The sequence below is a fragment of the Malaya genurostris genome, chromosome 2 (genome assembly GCF_030247185.1).
Source record: "Malaya genurostris strain Urasoe2022 chromosome 2, Malgen_1.1, whole genome shotgun sequence".
NCBI classification, from domain to species: Eukaryota; Metazoa; Arthropoda; class Insecta; order Diptera; family Culicidae; genus Malaya; species Malaya genurostris.
Window position 1 is genome coordinate 92,079,779 of NC_080571.1, and position 18,965 is coordinate 92,098,743.

Below are 18,965 nucleotides of genomic sequence, written 5' to 3' on the forward strand. Positions count from 1 at the left end.
CGTTGGCAACACTTTTATACACATTCTGTCAAATTTTGACGCATATCGTACGATTAGTTTTTGTTTGGCGTCTATACAAAGAAGTTGAAAAATTTTCGTGTGGCGATTTTTATAATGGATGGTTTCGGCTCGCCTTCGAAGCGCCATTCGGTCGATTGTCGTGCGGTTTCGACGTCATATTCATAGATCCACACCTCATCATCAGTTATGATGCATTCGATGAATGTGGGGTCACTATCTGCGTTGGAAATCATCTCTTTGGTCACATCAACACGACGCTGTTTTTGAATGAAATTCAGCTTTTTTGGCACCAGCCGAGAAGCGACGCGTTTCAAACCCAAAACATCAGTTAAAATGTGTTCGGCTGATCCATAAGAGATGCCCAACAACACAGCAATCTCTCTAATCGGTACAGAACGATTTTGCAACACGATTTGCTTCGCCGATTCAATGTTTTCTTCAGTAACAGATGTTGTTGGGCGGCCAGGGATCGAATCATGATCCAAGCTTGTACGACCACCTTTGAAGCGTTTATACCACTCGTATGCCTGTGTTTTTCCTAGACACGATTCACCAAAGGCCTTTTCTAACATTTTCAACGTTTCGGAACACTTATATCAACGCGCGGGAATTTTAAAATGAAAATTCCGGTTCTTTTTTGATCATAAGGACCGTAAGACCTTTTATTTGAACCTACCGATCAACATGGCGTATCAAAACTATTTCTCTTGTTTAGTTGTTAGGAGATTGTAATAGTTTAACTGCTAACGAGACCAGAATTATATCAGCACTTGCTACGTTATAAACTTGATGTTGCCTGATGATCGGGAAAGTAAATGAAAATTGGTTTTGCAATCTTTGAGAAAATTAAAGGAGTTCTGTTTTTAAGTTTTTTACCACTACATCCGAAATTGGAAACTAGAAACCTGTAAAGCTGAAGTCAGTTTGTTTGGACAACATTTAAATATCTACAAATTGAAAAAGTTTAGAGCCAAATTTAAAAGAACATATTCGTTTTAAGCATCATCACTTAAAATGAGAGTTCGAAATTCTAAAAACGTTTCACCCTGTAATTCCGGAACAGGAAGTCGGATCCAGATCAAATTCAATCGTAGTCTATGATACCATTCATTTGAGCGCAAATTTGATCAAATCGGCAAAGCCATCTCTGAGAAAATTGAGTGAGTTCCGGTTTCGAATTTTTGACCACTATTTTCTAAACTTCCTTTGCATCCGTAATGTACTGGCCTTCAAATTTCGTGTTTTAATTTTACACTGCTTCTTGATGGGAAAAAATACCGTTCAAGCGAAGCAATGGCTCGAAAAGTGTTATGGAGGCTCCGCTCCATCAGAAACAACAATAAAACGTTGGTTTGCTGACTTCAAATGTGGTCGTAGAGATACCGATGATGGACGTCCAAATGAGACGGTAGCACCAGTAAACAATAAAAATTACAAAATCGTTTTGAATGATCGAAGAGTGAAGATGCGTGAGTTAGCTGACATCGTGAAGACATCAAAAGAACGTGTTGGCTTTGTATTGCATGGGCTTTTGACTATGAGAAAGCTCTGTTTAAAGTGGCTACCGCGTTTACTCACTGATGATCAAAAACGAGAAAGTGTTGATGATTCTGAGCAGTGTTGGGCCATGTTTAAACGTTAGAAACCGGAATTTTTGCGTCGATATGTGACAATGGATGAAAGATGGATTCATCACTTCACTCCGGAATCAAAACGATCGTCATCTGCGTGGACAGCAACTCGTCCAAAGCACTCGAAAGCACAACAATCGGCTGTAAAGGTTATGGCCTCAGTATTTTTATTCATGGACTTATCTTGAGAACAGAAATACCATTTACAGTTAATATTATATAGCGTTATTGGAGCGTTTGAAGGCAAAGAAACTGTGTCACAAGTCAATCAAAACAATGTCAAAACTACTTCAACTGAATATTGAATCGCTCCCACATCCATAGTATTTACCAGATTTGGCTCCCAGTTATTACTGACTGTTCGAAAAACTGAGGAAAATGCTCGGCGGTAAGAAATTTTGCACGAATGAAGAGGTTATCGCTGAAACTGAGGCCTATTTTGAGGCAAAAGATAAATCGATCTACAAAAGGTGTATTGAAATGTTAGAGCGGCGCTAGAATGATTGCGCTGCTCTTGATGGAGATTACGATGATGAATAAAGTTAATGTTGAACCAAAACAATCGTGTTCTCTTTGTTAGGCCCAGGACTTTTCAACAAAGCAAAGTCTTGAGATTACATTAAGTTTTGTGGAATATGGCATTTCTGTTTCAACAGACTTCGCAGCCGATTCTTAGCGTATAGAATCATTGCATGGCTAGTACTATGGATCCTACTGACACTGAGAATCTATCTAGGTCGGACACCACGATCTTGAAATTGATTTTTTTTTTTTACTTTTCACACCAACAAGCAGTTTTCGTAATAAGTGCTGATATAACTTTGTTCTCGTTAGTAGTTAAAAACACAAAATTTTCTAACAAGTAACAGAAGGAAAAATAGTTTCGATATGATATGTTGATCGGGGTTTCATGGGAAAGTGATACCTTTCATTTCAAAATTGTGTGCATTTTTGCAGTTTTCTGCACATATCAGCCTGTAACTCTGGAACAGGAATTCGGATTCACATAAAATTCAATAGTGTTCTATAAGAAACCATGACCTTTCATCTGAATCTAAGTCTCTGAAGATCGGCTAAGCCGTCTCCAAAAAAATAAAGTGTATTTCTCCACACATACAGTTTTCGATCACGACAAACTAATTCGACTGGTATGTGAGATACGGTCCCGGTCTCGGTTTGAAAGACTGTTTTAACAGTGTATGCAATCACATGGAGTTTTGTATGTGAAATTCTATTCTAAAAAAATACAGATGGAGTTCTATACTGAAAAAATATCGAATTCAAACATTTGAATTCGATAAAATTTTGTCTCAAGGTCAACCGTTTTTTTTTTAAACTTTTGGATACACAGAAAATGACCGTTTTGTTTGTTGGAGATGAATGGTTCTATCACGTTCATTCAGAGTGCAAACGAACACACACATTGAAGAGCGGAACTCTGAAATTGATGTCTCGATTGTGGAAAAACAGGGAGAATTAATCATTATTCTTTATCTATTGAAAATCAAACCACCAATTATATAAAACATATACTCAAATCGTTGCGTGGAAATGTTTCTAAGCAGTCGGTGTGATGATACCAGAAATCTGTTTCGAAATGGTAGAGCTATGGATTTTCAAAATCTGTCCACGTTTGTACGGTTATTTTTCCGTATTTTGAATTCGCCACCCAATATAGAAAACAAAGTCGTAGTTTCACTTCAAATTGTCTTCAGCTGTTGACTCGTCAACATCTGGTAACATTCTGGCCTGACCCGCTTCGAATCACTTCGCTCTATAGGATATAATTAAAACTAAACATGTTTGTAATAAATTGAAAAGGCTACAACTGAATGAATAAATCCCCCATATTAATATAAAACCTGACTCACCCGAGTACGTGTTAAGAGAAAAGTACATATTAGAAAAAAATCTAAGTACGTGATTGAATGTACTTCAAATTGGTTTGAGCACAAAATTTGCTCTCATGCTGCACCCAAACAGGTCAGTTAATGGCAAAGCATTACGAGTTGCCTCGGATAGAAACAATTCGAGGCTGTACGTGAATGCACATCAACGAATTGTTTTCCTATCACAATAGCACTGTTCTGGTAAGGACACTAATTGAACATTACTATCTGATTGCACGGCTGATAGCCGCGGCAGAAAACGACATTTATTTATTTATTTATTTTATATGCACATATTTTTTATTCAAATTTTCTTCACATTTCGCCTTCGGTTCATAGGTGTTTAAAGCAGTTCAAACTGTCATCTACACCTATCAGCTCAATTTAAAACGCTAAGCAAAAGCAAAGTTTACACTATTTATTTTGTGACTTTTAGGATATTGTACCGAGGTAAATAATACAACGCGCTTCATATGATGGAAGAGGAAATGTTGTTCAGTTTCCCGTAAAAAAATAAACCATTGATTTTACAGTAAAAACAATTGATTCACAATTAGGTCTATGGCTTACAATACATTGTATTGTATCTTGACAAGATTTTTTTCGTTTCCAACGATTCAATATATTGTCTCTACGATTCTACAATTAAATTTATTGTACCCGTGGTGTTTCAAACAATATGCAAACTGTACATTTAATTGTTTTCCAAGAAGACATGTAAGTGAAAATTTTATGATTTGAATTGCTACGATACTTAACAACCTATACATTCTATTGTAAAAATTCATTCACACTTAATTGAATAGTGTACAACAATACATTAAAATATTTTTCAATGGTCAAAGCAAAATTGTGGAAGATTTTGTAACAGCAATTTGTATTGTTTTTCTACAATATTTTTTATTCGGGTTAGTCTACGAAGCGCATACAGTAGAAATTGTTTCTTCTGCATGCTATGCTGCATTATTCCAAAATTGGCCTGGCGTAGGTTGTATAGAATAATTTTATTGTGAAGGGGTCCTGAAAATTATGACTGAAATATTTAAAGAAGCCTAACAAGCTCATCGGAAGCAAGTTTTGAGTCTAAAATTACGCCTAGGTATTTTATAATTTGGGGCTTTTCAGTTTAAATTTTGTTCAGCAGTATAAATTCTGCGCCTGCTTGGCTGTTCAAATTGAACTTCTAGGCGGAGTTGTCAGTTCAATTTAAACTGTTTTAAACACTGAAACATTTAAAACAATTCGTAATATTTGAAGGAGAAAGTAAGCAAAGAGAAACTGTCATTTGCTCTCTGGGCCTAATCTAATGATCATCGAGAAATAATATATATCCACCTTCAAATCACCTAGCGCTTTTAAAATTAAGGTAACTCTGAGCCTGATTATCTCGATTAAACAACCAGTAGGTTTGAAAACATTTAACCCAAACAAGCATAGCAAAAGTATTTGCTATTTATAATAAGTACATATAATAGTCAGTCAGAGCACGTCAACCAACTTGATGAGTGGATGTCATTTTCGGAATGAGTGGATGGGTATTTCGGAATAAGTTTGAAGAGAAGGTTTGAAATTTGATTTTCGAGGTTATTGGAAAATGAATAATTCGCAATTCAAATTTCCTGTAGTTTGCTAAAGATACATAAATTGTAAGAAGTGTATTCGTAGAGAAAACAGAATTCCGTAGAAATGCGACTTCACCTACGACCATTATCCAACGTTACCCAATAACATGCATGAAACATAGCAAACAAATCATCGGTGGCGCTTGTCGTAAACAGGAATCTCTATTTACGAACGAAAGCGAAAGTTTGCAAAACAAACTTTTCTTAAGGATATTGTTATAAATACTTCTTGAACGCACTTGACGATGATATGCAAGTGACTGAAACTTTTGACTTCCCAAAGTTTACTTTAGAATCCTAGATAGTGTTTCACAATCATTTACTCATTTTCAAAGCTAAATCTGGAAAAGTTTCAAAATTGCATTTTTAATGTCATTATGATCGGTCGTGTCTCGTACACAATCCTGTAATTTTTGTTACCGCTCGATTTTGTCAGAGTGGCTGAACCAATTTCAATAAGCTTAGACTTGTTTGAAAGCTACTAATGGGCCCATTGATCAAGTTCAAAGCAACTCAATTTCCTAGGTTCGTTTGAAAGCTACCGTTGAATTGTGCGTCAAGTTCGAAGATGGCCGTTGCTTTCGGTTCCAGATATCACGTAACTGACAAAACGCGTTGTTTTTTACCGCTCAATTTTCTCAAAAAAGATTGAAACGATTTCAATAAGTCCATGCTGATTTAAGGAGCAATTTACAATCTTATGTCATATTTCATTGATTACACTCGCTCGGTGCCAGTGCTTTGCTCTGAAAGTCAAGCAATGAAACGGTTTTCTAAAGTTTGGTTTTGCGCGCTTGCTGCTCGGATAAGGAAACAGGTGAAAAATAGTTGCCTGTGAATTTTACCCCAAAGTGCATTTTTCTCGTGCGGAGCAAATCAATGAAACACAGTAGTCCCACCCTCCCTATGTCCCCTTACTAACTCTAGGGGAGTATGCCGCCCCGTAATACGGCATCCCTTTCTCTCTCCCTAACAACAAGACAATCGGCCACGTTAAGCAAAAGCAAATGAGTCTAATGAAAATTTTATTTGAAAAAAAAATGAAACACAGTGCACCAGTTTTGATTGCTCGACTTCACTAAAAGTGCACAAATCGAGAATAACACTCCACGAGTGTTTTCAATGAAAATCGACATTAGAAAAATGACCATTGTTGCAAAATGCAAAAGCAATTTTCTTCGTATACGTTAACTGGAAATTCAAAAGATTCAAATTCCATAATTCTAAGCAAACTGATGTTTTTTCCTTGAAGATTCATCAAGCAGTAGCGGAGAAAACTGCTTCAGCGTTTTTCGACAGTAGCAGTTTTCCTGAGATTGTAAGTATAATCTGAAAAGTTACGGTTAAATTGGAAATTAAGTTTGAAATTCAAATAATTGTCACTTCCGGCTACGGATATAACAGTATAAGTATAAATGATGTCTAACTTATACTTATACTGTTATATCCGTACCAACTAACCGGAAATTTTGCATCGGCTGATTTGAAAACCAACATTGTTGATCAATGTTATAATATATGTGACGTAACCGACAAATCCCAGTGTTTTTTAATGCATCAAAATTTCTCGGAGATGAAAAAATCGACTTCGAAGAACTTAGACTCGTTTGAAAGTTACTATTAGATTATTTGATAACCATGCAACAATAATAACCGAATATAGAATCTTATTAATGGTTTAATGGCACTATTTAATTGGCAAGAGAAAGGCATTATCACACCACTAGGTGGATTAAGAACAATGATGTAGAAACAGGTGGGAAAAAACTTAAATCTTTTGTGTTTGTGAAATTAACGTTGCTTCAGCAAGCCAAGTAAAATGGAAACCAAAAACTTGCTTGCTTTCGTCACACCGTTCGAACAAGTTGGCACAGGATCACAGCAGGTTTGTTTTACATGTATGGTGCCATACCGAAATGGTTACCAATGCAAGTAAACCATGTGGTGTTCACCACCTGTTTATTTCACCTTGGATTACGAAGAGTTTATTGTCAGACTGGAGGTTTTTCGGACGACGTGTTAGTACCAGTGCCGTAAAATTTCATTTTACGATCAGTTGACTGTACTATACTTTATACTCAATACATACACCGCTTACAGACAAACTGAATGGACAACACTCAGTTCTTCATCCGTTGCACCGTCAATTGAAATTCAGTTAAACAGACTGAGAGAGCGCCTATCATATGAGCTCCTGGTGAATATTCAGTTGGTTCCAGATAATAAATGAACGGTAAACACGGTCAACAACAGGATGTACCTAAATTTATTACTTTCTCTTCCAATCTTCATTTCTAATACTTAAGAATGCATCTCAATGCATACCAAAAATTCGAAAATTATTCATTCACACTTGCTGGAAACCGTCACCTTTTGTTTATTGTATCGGTCGGAATAATTTTCTGTCATCGAGCTGTCGTTCATGCCTATTCATTTGAACTTGTTCACTGTCGGCGGTTGAGACAGAGAAACAGGTCGGTTCATTCGCTCTTGAAACGGAGCAAACATCAAAAGACTAGGTATGGTTATTCAATTGACGATGAATTAATACAATGGCTCTGATTATGACCACAAAAGTCAATTGTATGATACACTGACAGCGAAAGGCCAGAAATTTCATTTTCGTCAAAATAATTTCATTCGAAAACAAAATTTTACCGCACTGGTTTGTACTCTAAATTGCGACAAAAGCATGTGTTCACAGTTTATTTATTATAGTCTTTCTTCTCCCTAAATGCAATCTTTGACTAAGTCAAAAGTTTTTAAATAAACTTGAAAATACAAATGGAAATCAATTGATTGATTGTGACTTGTGAATAATATTTTCTGTTAGACCTAAAAGAAATGGTATTAATCTTGAGAATGTCCTTATCGCCTTTTCATATAGAAAAGTTGTGCAATCACTTGGATAATCGGCTAGTAAAAATTGTCAATAGTCATACCACTCGAATCAATTCGTCGAGTTGAGCAATATATGCGTGTGTAGATGAATAAATATCTATTACCGGTACCATGATTGAAAATGAAATCATGAAACATGTCTCTTATGGGACATGCCAATTATTCATTAAATGAGAATCGTCAAAATCGTATGAAATCTTCTGATGTTGAATAAAAACTAAAGGAATTGTTGCGTCAAGTTAGGTAATGGCCATACGAACCGACTTGGATTGTACCGGTTTCGGTCGGTAGAGTATCTGCAAATATGTAAAGGTCTATCCGCACTAGACCGATCCGAGATCTCTGGTACCGACTTTTTGTCTGCTTTGGCTATGGCTAAGCTGCACACAACTGCATGTGCAACTTATCCAACAGAAAAAAGTCGGTACTGGAGAGCTCGGATCGGTCGGATCGGCCTAGTGCGGTTCAACCTTAACTCACTTCGTGTCCTCATGGATGGCCTAATCGATCTGACAGCTGTTTCATTCCATAGGTTATACTGGTTGACGTACCAACAATCTTTTTGGTTCCTATCAAGAATCGAAGAAAAATATTTCGATGAATATAAAATAGAAAAAAATATGAATTTTACAGGTGACATAATTCCACAAATGATACAATTCATTAAATGGTCAAATGACGTAATATTCCATTCGTACAGAAATTTACAGGCTCCGAGTGTAATTTGCACTTGGCTTCTAAGTGCCGCTGTATGGATTTATACGTATCAATTATTCATTTAGCAGATAGGTTCTTATGTGGCTCAGACGTTTAATTACGTGCTTTAAAAAATTAATGTTTCTCAGTTCCAGTCGCGCTGATGCTATCGATCTTTTGTTTCATTCGTTTTCAAGCCATGTAATTTTCAAATCACTCTATTTTACAGGTTCTTGAATATAAATTTGTGTGGAATACGACGCTCCAATTATGTGCATCTTATGAGATGTAAAATCACAAGAATTTTTCGAACTGTACACAGTATTATATATACACTCAGAAAAATCCTCACTTCAATCCCAAATACTGTCCCAGAAAGTATGGACGCAACCAAAAACCGCTGCCATTTCGCAATGCTTCAGAATCTGTCAATTTTTATGGCTGCGTCCTGTTGTTTACACTCTTCTGCAACTACCTGTGCAGTTGTTTATTCGTTTTCATTAGTTTGTTTCGAAATGCGTGGACTTTCAGCATAACAACGTCGAAAAATTGTGTTCAAATGGTGCACAGAACGCGGACTGTCACTGAGAAAGATAGCAGAAAAAGAAGCAAAGCAAAGTCTTGGCATTACATTCCTTTTGTAGAATTTGACCTTTCTGTTTCAACAGACTTCGCAGCCGATTCTTAGTGTACAGAATCATTGCATGGCTAGTACTATGGATCCTACTGACACTAAGAATCCTTCCAAGTCGGGGCTCGAACATACGACAACTGGCTTGTAAGACCAGCGTCCTATGCATTGAACCTCCAACCCGGGACAAGCAGAAAAAGAAGGAGTAAGAATTAAGGAGTAAGGAGTTGAGGATAAATCGAAAACGGGTCGAAAAAAAGGTCCTGCTAACCCTCAGTTGGATAAACGTATACTGAAGGCGTCCAAGTAAAAGAAGGAGGTTTCAGTTCGGGATGTGGCCAAAAAAGTGGGCAACTCGAAGTTAAATGTTCTTCGTGCTAAAGCACGTTTGAATCTTTGAACCTATAAGAAACAGAAACAACCAAAACGTAGTCCGAAACAAGAAGCATCGATCAGGCCGAGGGTTCGAAAGCTGTACAATACGATTCTTGCTGGAAATTTGAACTGCCTAATCATGGACGACGAAACCTACGTGAAACTCGATTACAAATCCTTGCCGGGACCACAATATTATACGGTGCGAGAAGGGCAAGTGTTAAACCGGTCCAAGACATCTATTGAAGTCGAAAAATTTGGTGCGAAAGCTATGGTCTGGAAAGTAATTTGTAGCTGCGGTAAGATTTCAAAACTCTTCATCACTACTGCTTCAATGAACAGCGAAATATACATCAAAAACCTGTTTTAATCCACCTAGTGGTGTAACTATGCCTTTCTCATATCAATCATACTATCATAAATAATACTGTGGTATTCTTCAAAATAATTTTCTTCGATTCCTAAAAACAATAACCGAAATCGGTTTGTTTGACCGTCTGCTGATAAAAAACTATGAATTGGAGAAGATTTGAGGTCGATTTAGAGAACTTTTTACGGTTTTTCGTCCTTTTCAGTGATGGTATACAATTTTGAACACACTTTACCCTATATTTCCGGATCCGGAAGTCGGATCCAGATGAAATTCAGGAATTACGTATGGGACCACAGGACCTTTCATTTGAACCTAAGTTTATGAAAATCGGTCGCGCCATCTATGAGAAAAGCTAGAAAACATAATTTCATTTTTTTGCACACTTTACCCCATAACTCCGGAACCGGAAGTCGGATTCAAATAATATTCAGGAATTTTGTATGGAACTACAAGACCTTTCATTTGAATCCAAGTTTCTGAATATCGGTTCATCCATTCCTGAGAAAAGTTAGTGCACTTATTTTCACAATTTTTTGCACATTTTACCCCATAATTCCCGAACCGGAAGTTGGGTTCTAATAATATTCAGGAATTTTGTATGGGACCACAAGACCTTTCATTTGAATCTAAGTTTGTGTAAATCGGTTCAGCCATCTCCAAGAAAAGTTAGTGCAAAAAAAACGTTACATACACACATACGCACATACACACACACATACACACACAGACATTTTGCGTACTCGACGAACTGAGTCGAATGGTATATGACACTAAGCCCTCCGGGCCTCGATTCCCGTGGATATGGTGAATTTGAGCACTTTTATCGTTACTCCAGAGATGGTTAAAAAAGCTGCAAAAAAATGAAATGCTCGTTCGCTCCCGGGCCTTATGGATTACCCGCTGCTATTTTAACTCGTTGTATTACTGCTTTAGCAGGACCGCTTAGCACTATTTTCAATCGATCGTTTGAACTAGCAAAATTTCCACTTGTATGAAAACAATCATTCATGTGCCCCGTATTCAAGAATGGGGATCGACGAAATGTGGCAAATTATCGCGGGATAACCAGTCTCTCTGCTTCTTCAAAACTTTTTGAAATTATCGTCAGCGAGGCTATCATGGATCGTGCAAAGAACTACATCTCATTCGACCAACATGGGTTTATGCCAGGACGATCAGTAACAACTAATTTAATGACGTTTACGTCAAAGTGCATCGCTTGCATGGAGACTAAGGCACAGATGGATGTTATCTATACGGATCTAAAAGCTGCTTTTAACAAAATTGACCATAAAATACTGTTGTGCAAATTGTCTCATCTCGGGTTTTCTGCTCAGCTTGTGTCGTGGTTAAACTCGTATCTTTCTGGTAGGATTTTACGAATAAAGTTGGATAATTGTACGTCATCGCAATTTTCGAATAGTTCTGGAGTTCCACAAGGCAGTAATTTGGGACCATTGCTATTCACACTGTTCTTCAATGATGTTTCATTGGTTCTGGGAGATGGTTTCAAACTGATATATGCAGACGACTTAAAATTGTATGTCGTAGTTAGAACTGTGGAGGATTGACGGCGACTACAGCATCAACTACAACTCTTCGACAATTGGTGCGGCGTGAATAAACTTTTTATCAACGTTTCAAAGTGTCAGGTGATGACGTTTCATCGTAATATGCATCCTGTTAAATTTGACTACTGTATTGGTGGTTCAGTCCTGACTAGAGTGAACCTGGTGAATGATTTGGGAATACAAATGGATGAAAAATTGACATTCGATTCACATCGATCATTAATAATCACGAAAGCGTTACGTCAATTGGGATTCATTTTTAAAATCGCTAAGGAATTCAAAGATCCACATTGTTTGAAGGCTTTGTACTGTTCACTGGTTCGGCCAATCCTTGAGACCGCGTCAGTTGTTTGGTTTCCTCATCAAATTTCGTGGTGCATGCGAATTGAACGTGTTCAAAAACGCTTCGTTCGTTTGGCACTGCGACACCTGCCGTGGCGAGATCCAGCAAATCTGCCACCCTATCCTGATAGATGTAAACTAATTGGTATCGATACTTTGCAACGTCGCCGAAAAATTCAGCAAGCATTGTTCGTCGCAAAATTGATTAACGGAGAGATTGATGCACCTGAGTTACGTTGTGAAATGAATTTTCGGACACCGAGTAGAACACTGCGAAATGCAACTCTGCTTCAGCACAGATTCCACAGGACTCTTTTCGGATATAATGAACCGATAGCCGCTTGTATTCGAACGTTCACTGCAGTCGAAGATCACTTCGAGTTTGGTGAATCATCTAGTCGCTTTGCTAGTAAAATTAAACGATGTGCCCTTATGTTTTGACAATGTTTTACAATATTTATTTTTATGTTATTTATTTAGTATGTAGTTAGCCGTTTTAAGATTATTGTAGTTGTTTTTGTTCCTGTAACTGTTTTAAAAGATGGTGGTTTTTACGCCCGTATGAGAATGACAAACAAGACTCAACTCAAATGGGCTTTTTCCCACCCAATCTGTCCATTTAGATTCGTTTATCCGATGGACATAAACAGAAATAAATAAATAAATAAATAACCTTTCTATATAAGAAAGGCAAAAATGTTTACAAAAACGATTCCTATCCATGATTCGAAGCCACAAGGATCCTGTTGTATTCTGACAAGATCTTGCTTCTTGCCACTACTCGAAATCAACGGTAGAATGGTATACTACCAAAATTGTCACTTTCTTCCCAAAAGACATGAATCCACCAAATTGCTCACAACTTCGACCAATTGAGGAATTTTGGCATTAACGAAGGCACATCTTAGGAAACATGTCTCGGCAGCCGAAACCATTCAACAGTTCGAAAAAGATTGGAAAAAGTGTCAAAACTTGTCGCCAAGAAGTCTGTACGGAATTTAATGAGGAACGTTTGCAAAAAGGTGCGCCAGCTAGTCTACAATGGCTAAGTAGCAAATGTTGAGAATAATATTCTGTTGTTGTAGTCTAATATTATCAGTATATCGAATAAAATTTGAATATCTAACACTTGTGAATTATTTACAGCGAAATCAAAGTGCGTCCACACTTTCTGGGACAGTCTTTACAAGAAAACGTATGTGGTTTTTATCCATATAACTGTTCTTGTAATACTTAGGTGAAGTATAGGTGACACAGTATGAACTCATGAACTTTTAGTCCACATTTGAATCACATAATCCCTATGTGACTTTTTTCGTAGATTCTATAGAATAACTTTGTGAAATTTACACGAAGTTCATTCAAATTGTACTGTAAAATTACTTTCATCGAAGCTTACTTTTTACCAGAGTTTTACGTAATAGTCACATTATTTTCATGTAATTGTTACTACGTTCTATATTGAATCTTAATAATGAATATAGGTACCAAAACTAATTAATTCACTTCACGGGTTGAGATGCATGTATTGTGATTGACGACTATTTTCGATGTACAGTTCAATTAGAAGATTGATGTGCTTGAACACAATCTAGAGGATTTACCTTTTGAGCTGTAGAATGAAAAGAATTGAATTGTATTTCGTATTTTTGATACACAGAATTCGCGTGATTCCGATTTGTCATGCAAATAAGTTGTTGAGGGTTGGTTCCGTAGAGTCATTTAGTTGACTCAATAACATTTGCTACATTTACTCATGAACTATACTTCTGCTGGGTACTAATATTAGATCTGAAAGTATAATAGAAATCAGCTAGACTTCAATTCAGCTAATGTGCAATTATTTACCTTAAAATCACAGTGATAAAGCTTTTCATCAGACGCCATATTGCGTTTTGCCTCCGAGTACAAAATGATCATATGGTTGACATAATGAATTCAAGTAACTACGTGACATATAAAAAATATAAGACAACAGTAATGATTCTGACAGAAGGTCCATTTCATATTCAATCATGATCCGATGGTTGTTAAGAACATCGCGTAAAATTCGATGACAAAGCCATTTTCGGAATCTACGTGATTTTTTTGCATAAGATTAACGTGTGGATTTTTTTGAGTGTATGAGAACATTAATGATATGGGGATAGCATCATTACACTACTAGGTGGATTCAAACAGGTTTTAGTATATTTTAAACGTAAGCAAAAATGACGCGTTACAATAAAAAAAACCTTTGCTTCATTGAAATACGCTAATATACTCACCGGAACATTCACCACCAGCCAGTACAGGAAAGCTCGACCTTCTTCTGGGGTACCGTCCATATCCACGAAAATCAAAGTATAAAATTTCAACGCTTCAGCAAAATCATAATAAATTACAGGAGGAACTTCGAAAGCTTCCTCGGCGGCAATCGTCTCCCCACAGTTCTCCTTCGACAGTACCCAACCGGAGCGTTCCGAAACGGCTACGAGTGAATTGAAGGAGCACGCTTCCAAAACTTCGCCGGAAAAAGTTGCGGTGCAATACCCATGGAAAGCGGGTAACAACAAGGTCAATGAAAGCACACACAGCACAAACATCGCACAGATACGTTTTATGAGTAAATAAAAACCATTGTCATCTGCTCGGCAGTTTTATAAGCTATCTTAATGACATTGCGTGCGTAACGAACAGAACGTAATGAAGTTTAAAGACATCCAATTGGCTATTTTCAGGGAATCTATCGTTCAACCTCCTCGTAGTCGCATATCAGAGCGGACACATTTTCTCTAGCATCGATAAGATCACTTTCCTCTAAACCTAAAAATCAAAAACGGTCATCAAACATTGCTTTCGATTGAAACAATTATAACGGGCACCTTCATCCATGAAGTGATGGAAAAATGCTTTCTTCTCAAACATCAGACCGAACTTTCGGATAATCCGTTCCCAGGCAGATCTAACCGAAGTGCTGTTCGAAAGCATACACAAAGCGCGATCCACTTTAGCCAAATCCCCACCCGGCACTGAAATGGGCGGTTGATAGTTGATACCGATTTTAAAACCCGTAGGACACCAATCAACAAAATTAATTGCTTTCTTCATCTTAAGTTCCTGTATGGAGCGATTAATATCCACCGGAGATACGTCGCCTCGGTACAGCATACAGCAGGATATGTACTTTCCTGTGCGGGGATCACATTTGACCAGTTGACTTCCCGGCTCGAAACATTCCGATGTGATTTGGGATGTGGTCAGTTGCTCATGTTTCGCATTTCGATAGGGGATCAAAGGTGAATACGTGACCAGCGGGTAATGAATCCTTGGATAGGGAACGAGGTTCGTTTGAAACTCCAGCAGATCCACGTTGATAGCCCCCGAAAAACGCAACGACGCTGTGATGCATGACACAATCTGTGCGATCAGCCGGTTGAGATTGGTGTATGTCGGTTCCGATACATTTAAGCTGCGGTCGCACACATCGTAAATAGCTTCATTATCCAGCAAAAAACAACAATCGCTGTAATCCATACCGACGTGCGTGGAAAGAACTGCGTTGTACGGTTCCACGATGACCGGTGATATTCTTGGCGATGGAAAAATATTAAATTCAATTTTTGTTGTTTTTCCAAAATCTTCAAACAATTTCTCCAGGGTCAGCGTTCCAAAACCGGAACCCGTTCCGCCGCCCAGACTGTGAAATATCATAAAGCCCTGCACGGTTGAACATCCTTCCGCGACCTTCCTCAGTCGGTCCATCACGGAATCGATCATCAGTCGGCCCAGCGTGAAATGACCCCTCGCAAAATTACTCGAAGCATCCTCCTTGCCGGTGATGAGAGTACTCGGGTGGAACAGATGCCGGTAGGCGCCGAGCCGTATTTCATCAATTACCGATGGTTCCAAATCGACCATCACCACCCGCGGTACGCAGCGACCTTTTTTGTCACAGCTGAAAAATGCGCTACAATCATCGTACGTTGAGCAATCGCAGAACCGTCCATCCGGATAAATTCCATGCTCCAAACAGTACAACTCCCAACATGCGCTCGCGATCTGTACGCCCGCTTGGCCGACATGCAATTGAATAATTTCGCGCTGTAAACAAAAAGCCTTTATTAGTACGATGATCACGCAAGTCAACTTGTTTGACATACAATCCGACGTAAAAGCTGTAGTAAAAGTTGACAACAACCTACTGGCTGTGTGATAAAAACAGGGTTTGCCGAAGTACCGGTCACCGGTCGCTTTCGGCCGTTATGTTTGTTGAATGAGTGCCCACAGAATCAGTGTTGAGAAATAATGATTAAGAATTCGTAGTACCAATCGGATTGACAATATAATTTTTGGTTTCGACATCATTCTTCATTGGTTAAATTATGATAAATTTTCTTGTTATGTACATGTTTCCAATCGAAGATAAAAATGATGTTTTTATACTCGATACTTTACTCACATCGAGCTGTATCGAAAGCAGGTGTAAAATTAGAGACGCATTATTTAAAAAACGTCTTCTAAAAAAAAGCTTAAATTAACCTCAACGGATTTCATTATTCCACGACAGAGGCGAGCTCTTATAAAAAAAAACAGTATTCACAGAGAGACTCAGCATGCTTTCGGGTTCTTGCACAGCTTTATTCTTTTTTGTGTAGGTACGGTTCGTTGCGTCAGCTAAACTGAGCCGTCAGAATAAAGTTTATTTATAGATTAGCTAAAATTATACACAACAAAAAACAACAAATTACTGTGTTACCATATTCTGCTCATTTACTATCAGTTATTCTTTCATTCGGGGATAAAGACTGTTCCCGAAAAACATGAAAAACTTTTTTTTAAATGCAATAGGCATGAGTAATAATTGATCAAATCGAGGACATAACTAGCTTGGAGTGCATTGTTTAAATGTGCAAAATGTGGTTATTGAAACGGCGTCCAAGTAAGAAGTGCTTTGACGAAAAATTATGGACGTGGACATTAGGGTGGGACAAGGTTGTATGTGAAAAAGATGAAAAGGTATATTTTCTCGCTCCACCAAACTTTTCGTACTCCTTCTGGGTCACATAAGCACCATGCAAAATTTTAGTTCGATCGGAGGAACTATATTTTCGCGCCCGCGGTTCAAAGTTTGTATGAGATTTAGTATGGAGATATTCACTTTTAACAAAAAATCGGCTGAAGATCAACTATGATAACTATGAACTCTAAAAATCAGTGCATGTGTCTTCACAGTGAGTTTTGGAACATGGCTTGTCACTTAAAAATAATCCTCATACTCAGCTGAGAAACTTTTGTGAAACCATCAAACAACTCAAATCAACCGTTATAGCATAATAAAAGAAGGCACAATCATATTACCACCTCTAGCAGCAGTGGTGCTAGATATATTAAGGAGTAAGCCATCGTTTGGACCTTGAGTTGGTTTTCCTTCAATAACTTTTTCTATAAATGTCGGATTGTTTTGCTGTCTTTTAAAGTTTTCCTCCTCGATAAATTTACTACGGCAATAACACATGCGTGATTTTAATCCGCGGACGCGAATATATAGTTTCTCCGATCGAGCTAAAATTTTGCATGATGCTTATGGGACCCGAAAGGAACACGAAAAGTTTGGTGGAGCTGATATCAATATTCTGTCCCACCCTAGTGGACATCCAAACCTCTGTTTACGAACACCTTATTGACGGTACCTCTTCCTACGTAACCCTCTTTAAGAACCAAATCTCAAATAACGAAAGCTTTTTTACCTATTTTATAAATTTAAAAAAATATGTATAGAATTCGCTCAAACCTTAGAAATATTTTCCGAGGCCCGGAGGGATGAGTGTCATATACCAATCGATTCAGCTCGATGAACTGAGCAAACGTCCGTGTGTGTATGTGTGTGTGTCTGTATGTGTGTTGTCAAGTAAGAGGTCGAGATCTCAGAGATGGCTGGACCGATTTTGATCAAACTAGTCGTAAATGAAAGGTCTCCCCGCCATCCTGAACACTATTGAATGGTTTTGAGATCGAATGTTCACTTTTTGAGTTATACGAAGTTTTATGTCAACATCTGTCACAATTGACCTTGAAAACAAAATATGTTTTCAGACTTAGATTTCACACGGTAATAGCTATTCAACAAGCCATAGATTGTTAAAATCCGTCCATTTTTAACGGAAATATCGATATTTTTGTGTAAGCGACTTTTTCTCCTATTCCAGCTGTAGGAGTTTTGAGCGCTGTATGACAAAGCAATGTTTGGGAGCAACGTGAAACATGATTTTTTATAATGTAACATACAATTGTTTCTGAGTAAAAAACTACTGTGAACAGCATCTTTTTTCATGATTTTTTGCCTCGGACCGATTTTAGCATGGTTCATTTTTGGCAGCATAATCGTTCAAATATGATATGTAAACAATAATGTAAATATGACAAGATGGTGGCAGCATTTTCACGTTGAAAGTAGTTCCATAATTATATTTATTTCAACTACTTACAGCAATAAATGCTGGAAAACATAACAAGTATATACCATTCGAATCAGTTCGTCGAGATCAGCAAATGCATGTGTGACAAATAATTTCACTCAATTTTTTTTCGGAGATGACTCAACCGTTTTCTCCAAACTCAGATTCATATAAAAATTCGTATACACCCAAACAAGCTTCCTGAATTACGTTTGGATCCGACTTCTGATAGCGGAACCACAGGATGATATGTGAAACGAAATTAAAACAATGCAACTCATTTTTCTCGTAGAAGGCTGAACCGATCTAAGATTCAATTGAAATCTAAGAACCATCTAAGATTCAAATGAAAAGTCGTAAAAAAAAACATCTAGAAAACATCTTGCTTTTCAGTCAGGTCCAACTTCTGGTTTAGGGGATACAGGGTGATTAGTATAAAAAGGTCCATTTTACATACATTAATCAGGTTTATCGGG

The 18,965-nt window shown here is 37.6% G+C and overlaps 1 protein-coding gene across 2 annotated transcripts in view; it reads right to left on the reverse strand.

The window, feature by feature from the left end:
* Window positions 1-18,965, reverse strand: part of LOC131429478 (tubulin alpha-8 chain-like) — a 47,748-nt gene that overhangs the window by 17,363 nt on the left and 11,420 nt on the right. The window contains exons 2-3 of one of the 2 annotated variants that reach the window (XM_058593616.1): window positions 14,917-16,135; window positions 14,320-14,857 (exon numbers count right to left, since the gene is read on the reverse strand). In XM_058593616.1, coding sequence (XP_058449599.1) covers window positions 14,778-14,857; window positions 14,917-16,135 — 1,299 coding nt within the window. In that variant the 3' untranslated portion in view covers window positions 14,320-14,777. Of the gene's footprint in view, window positions 1-14,319; window positions 14,858-14,916; window positions 16,193-18,965 lie in introns of those variants that run through there. The other variant, XM_058593615.1, reaches the window with a different exon arrangement.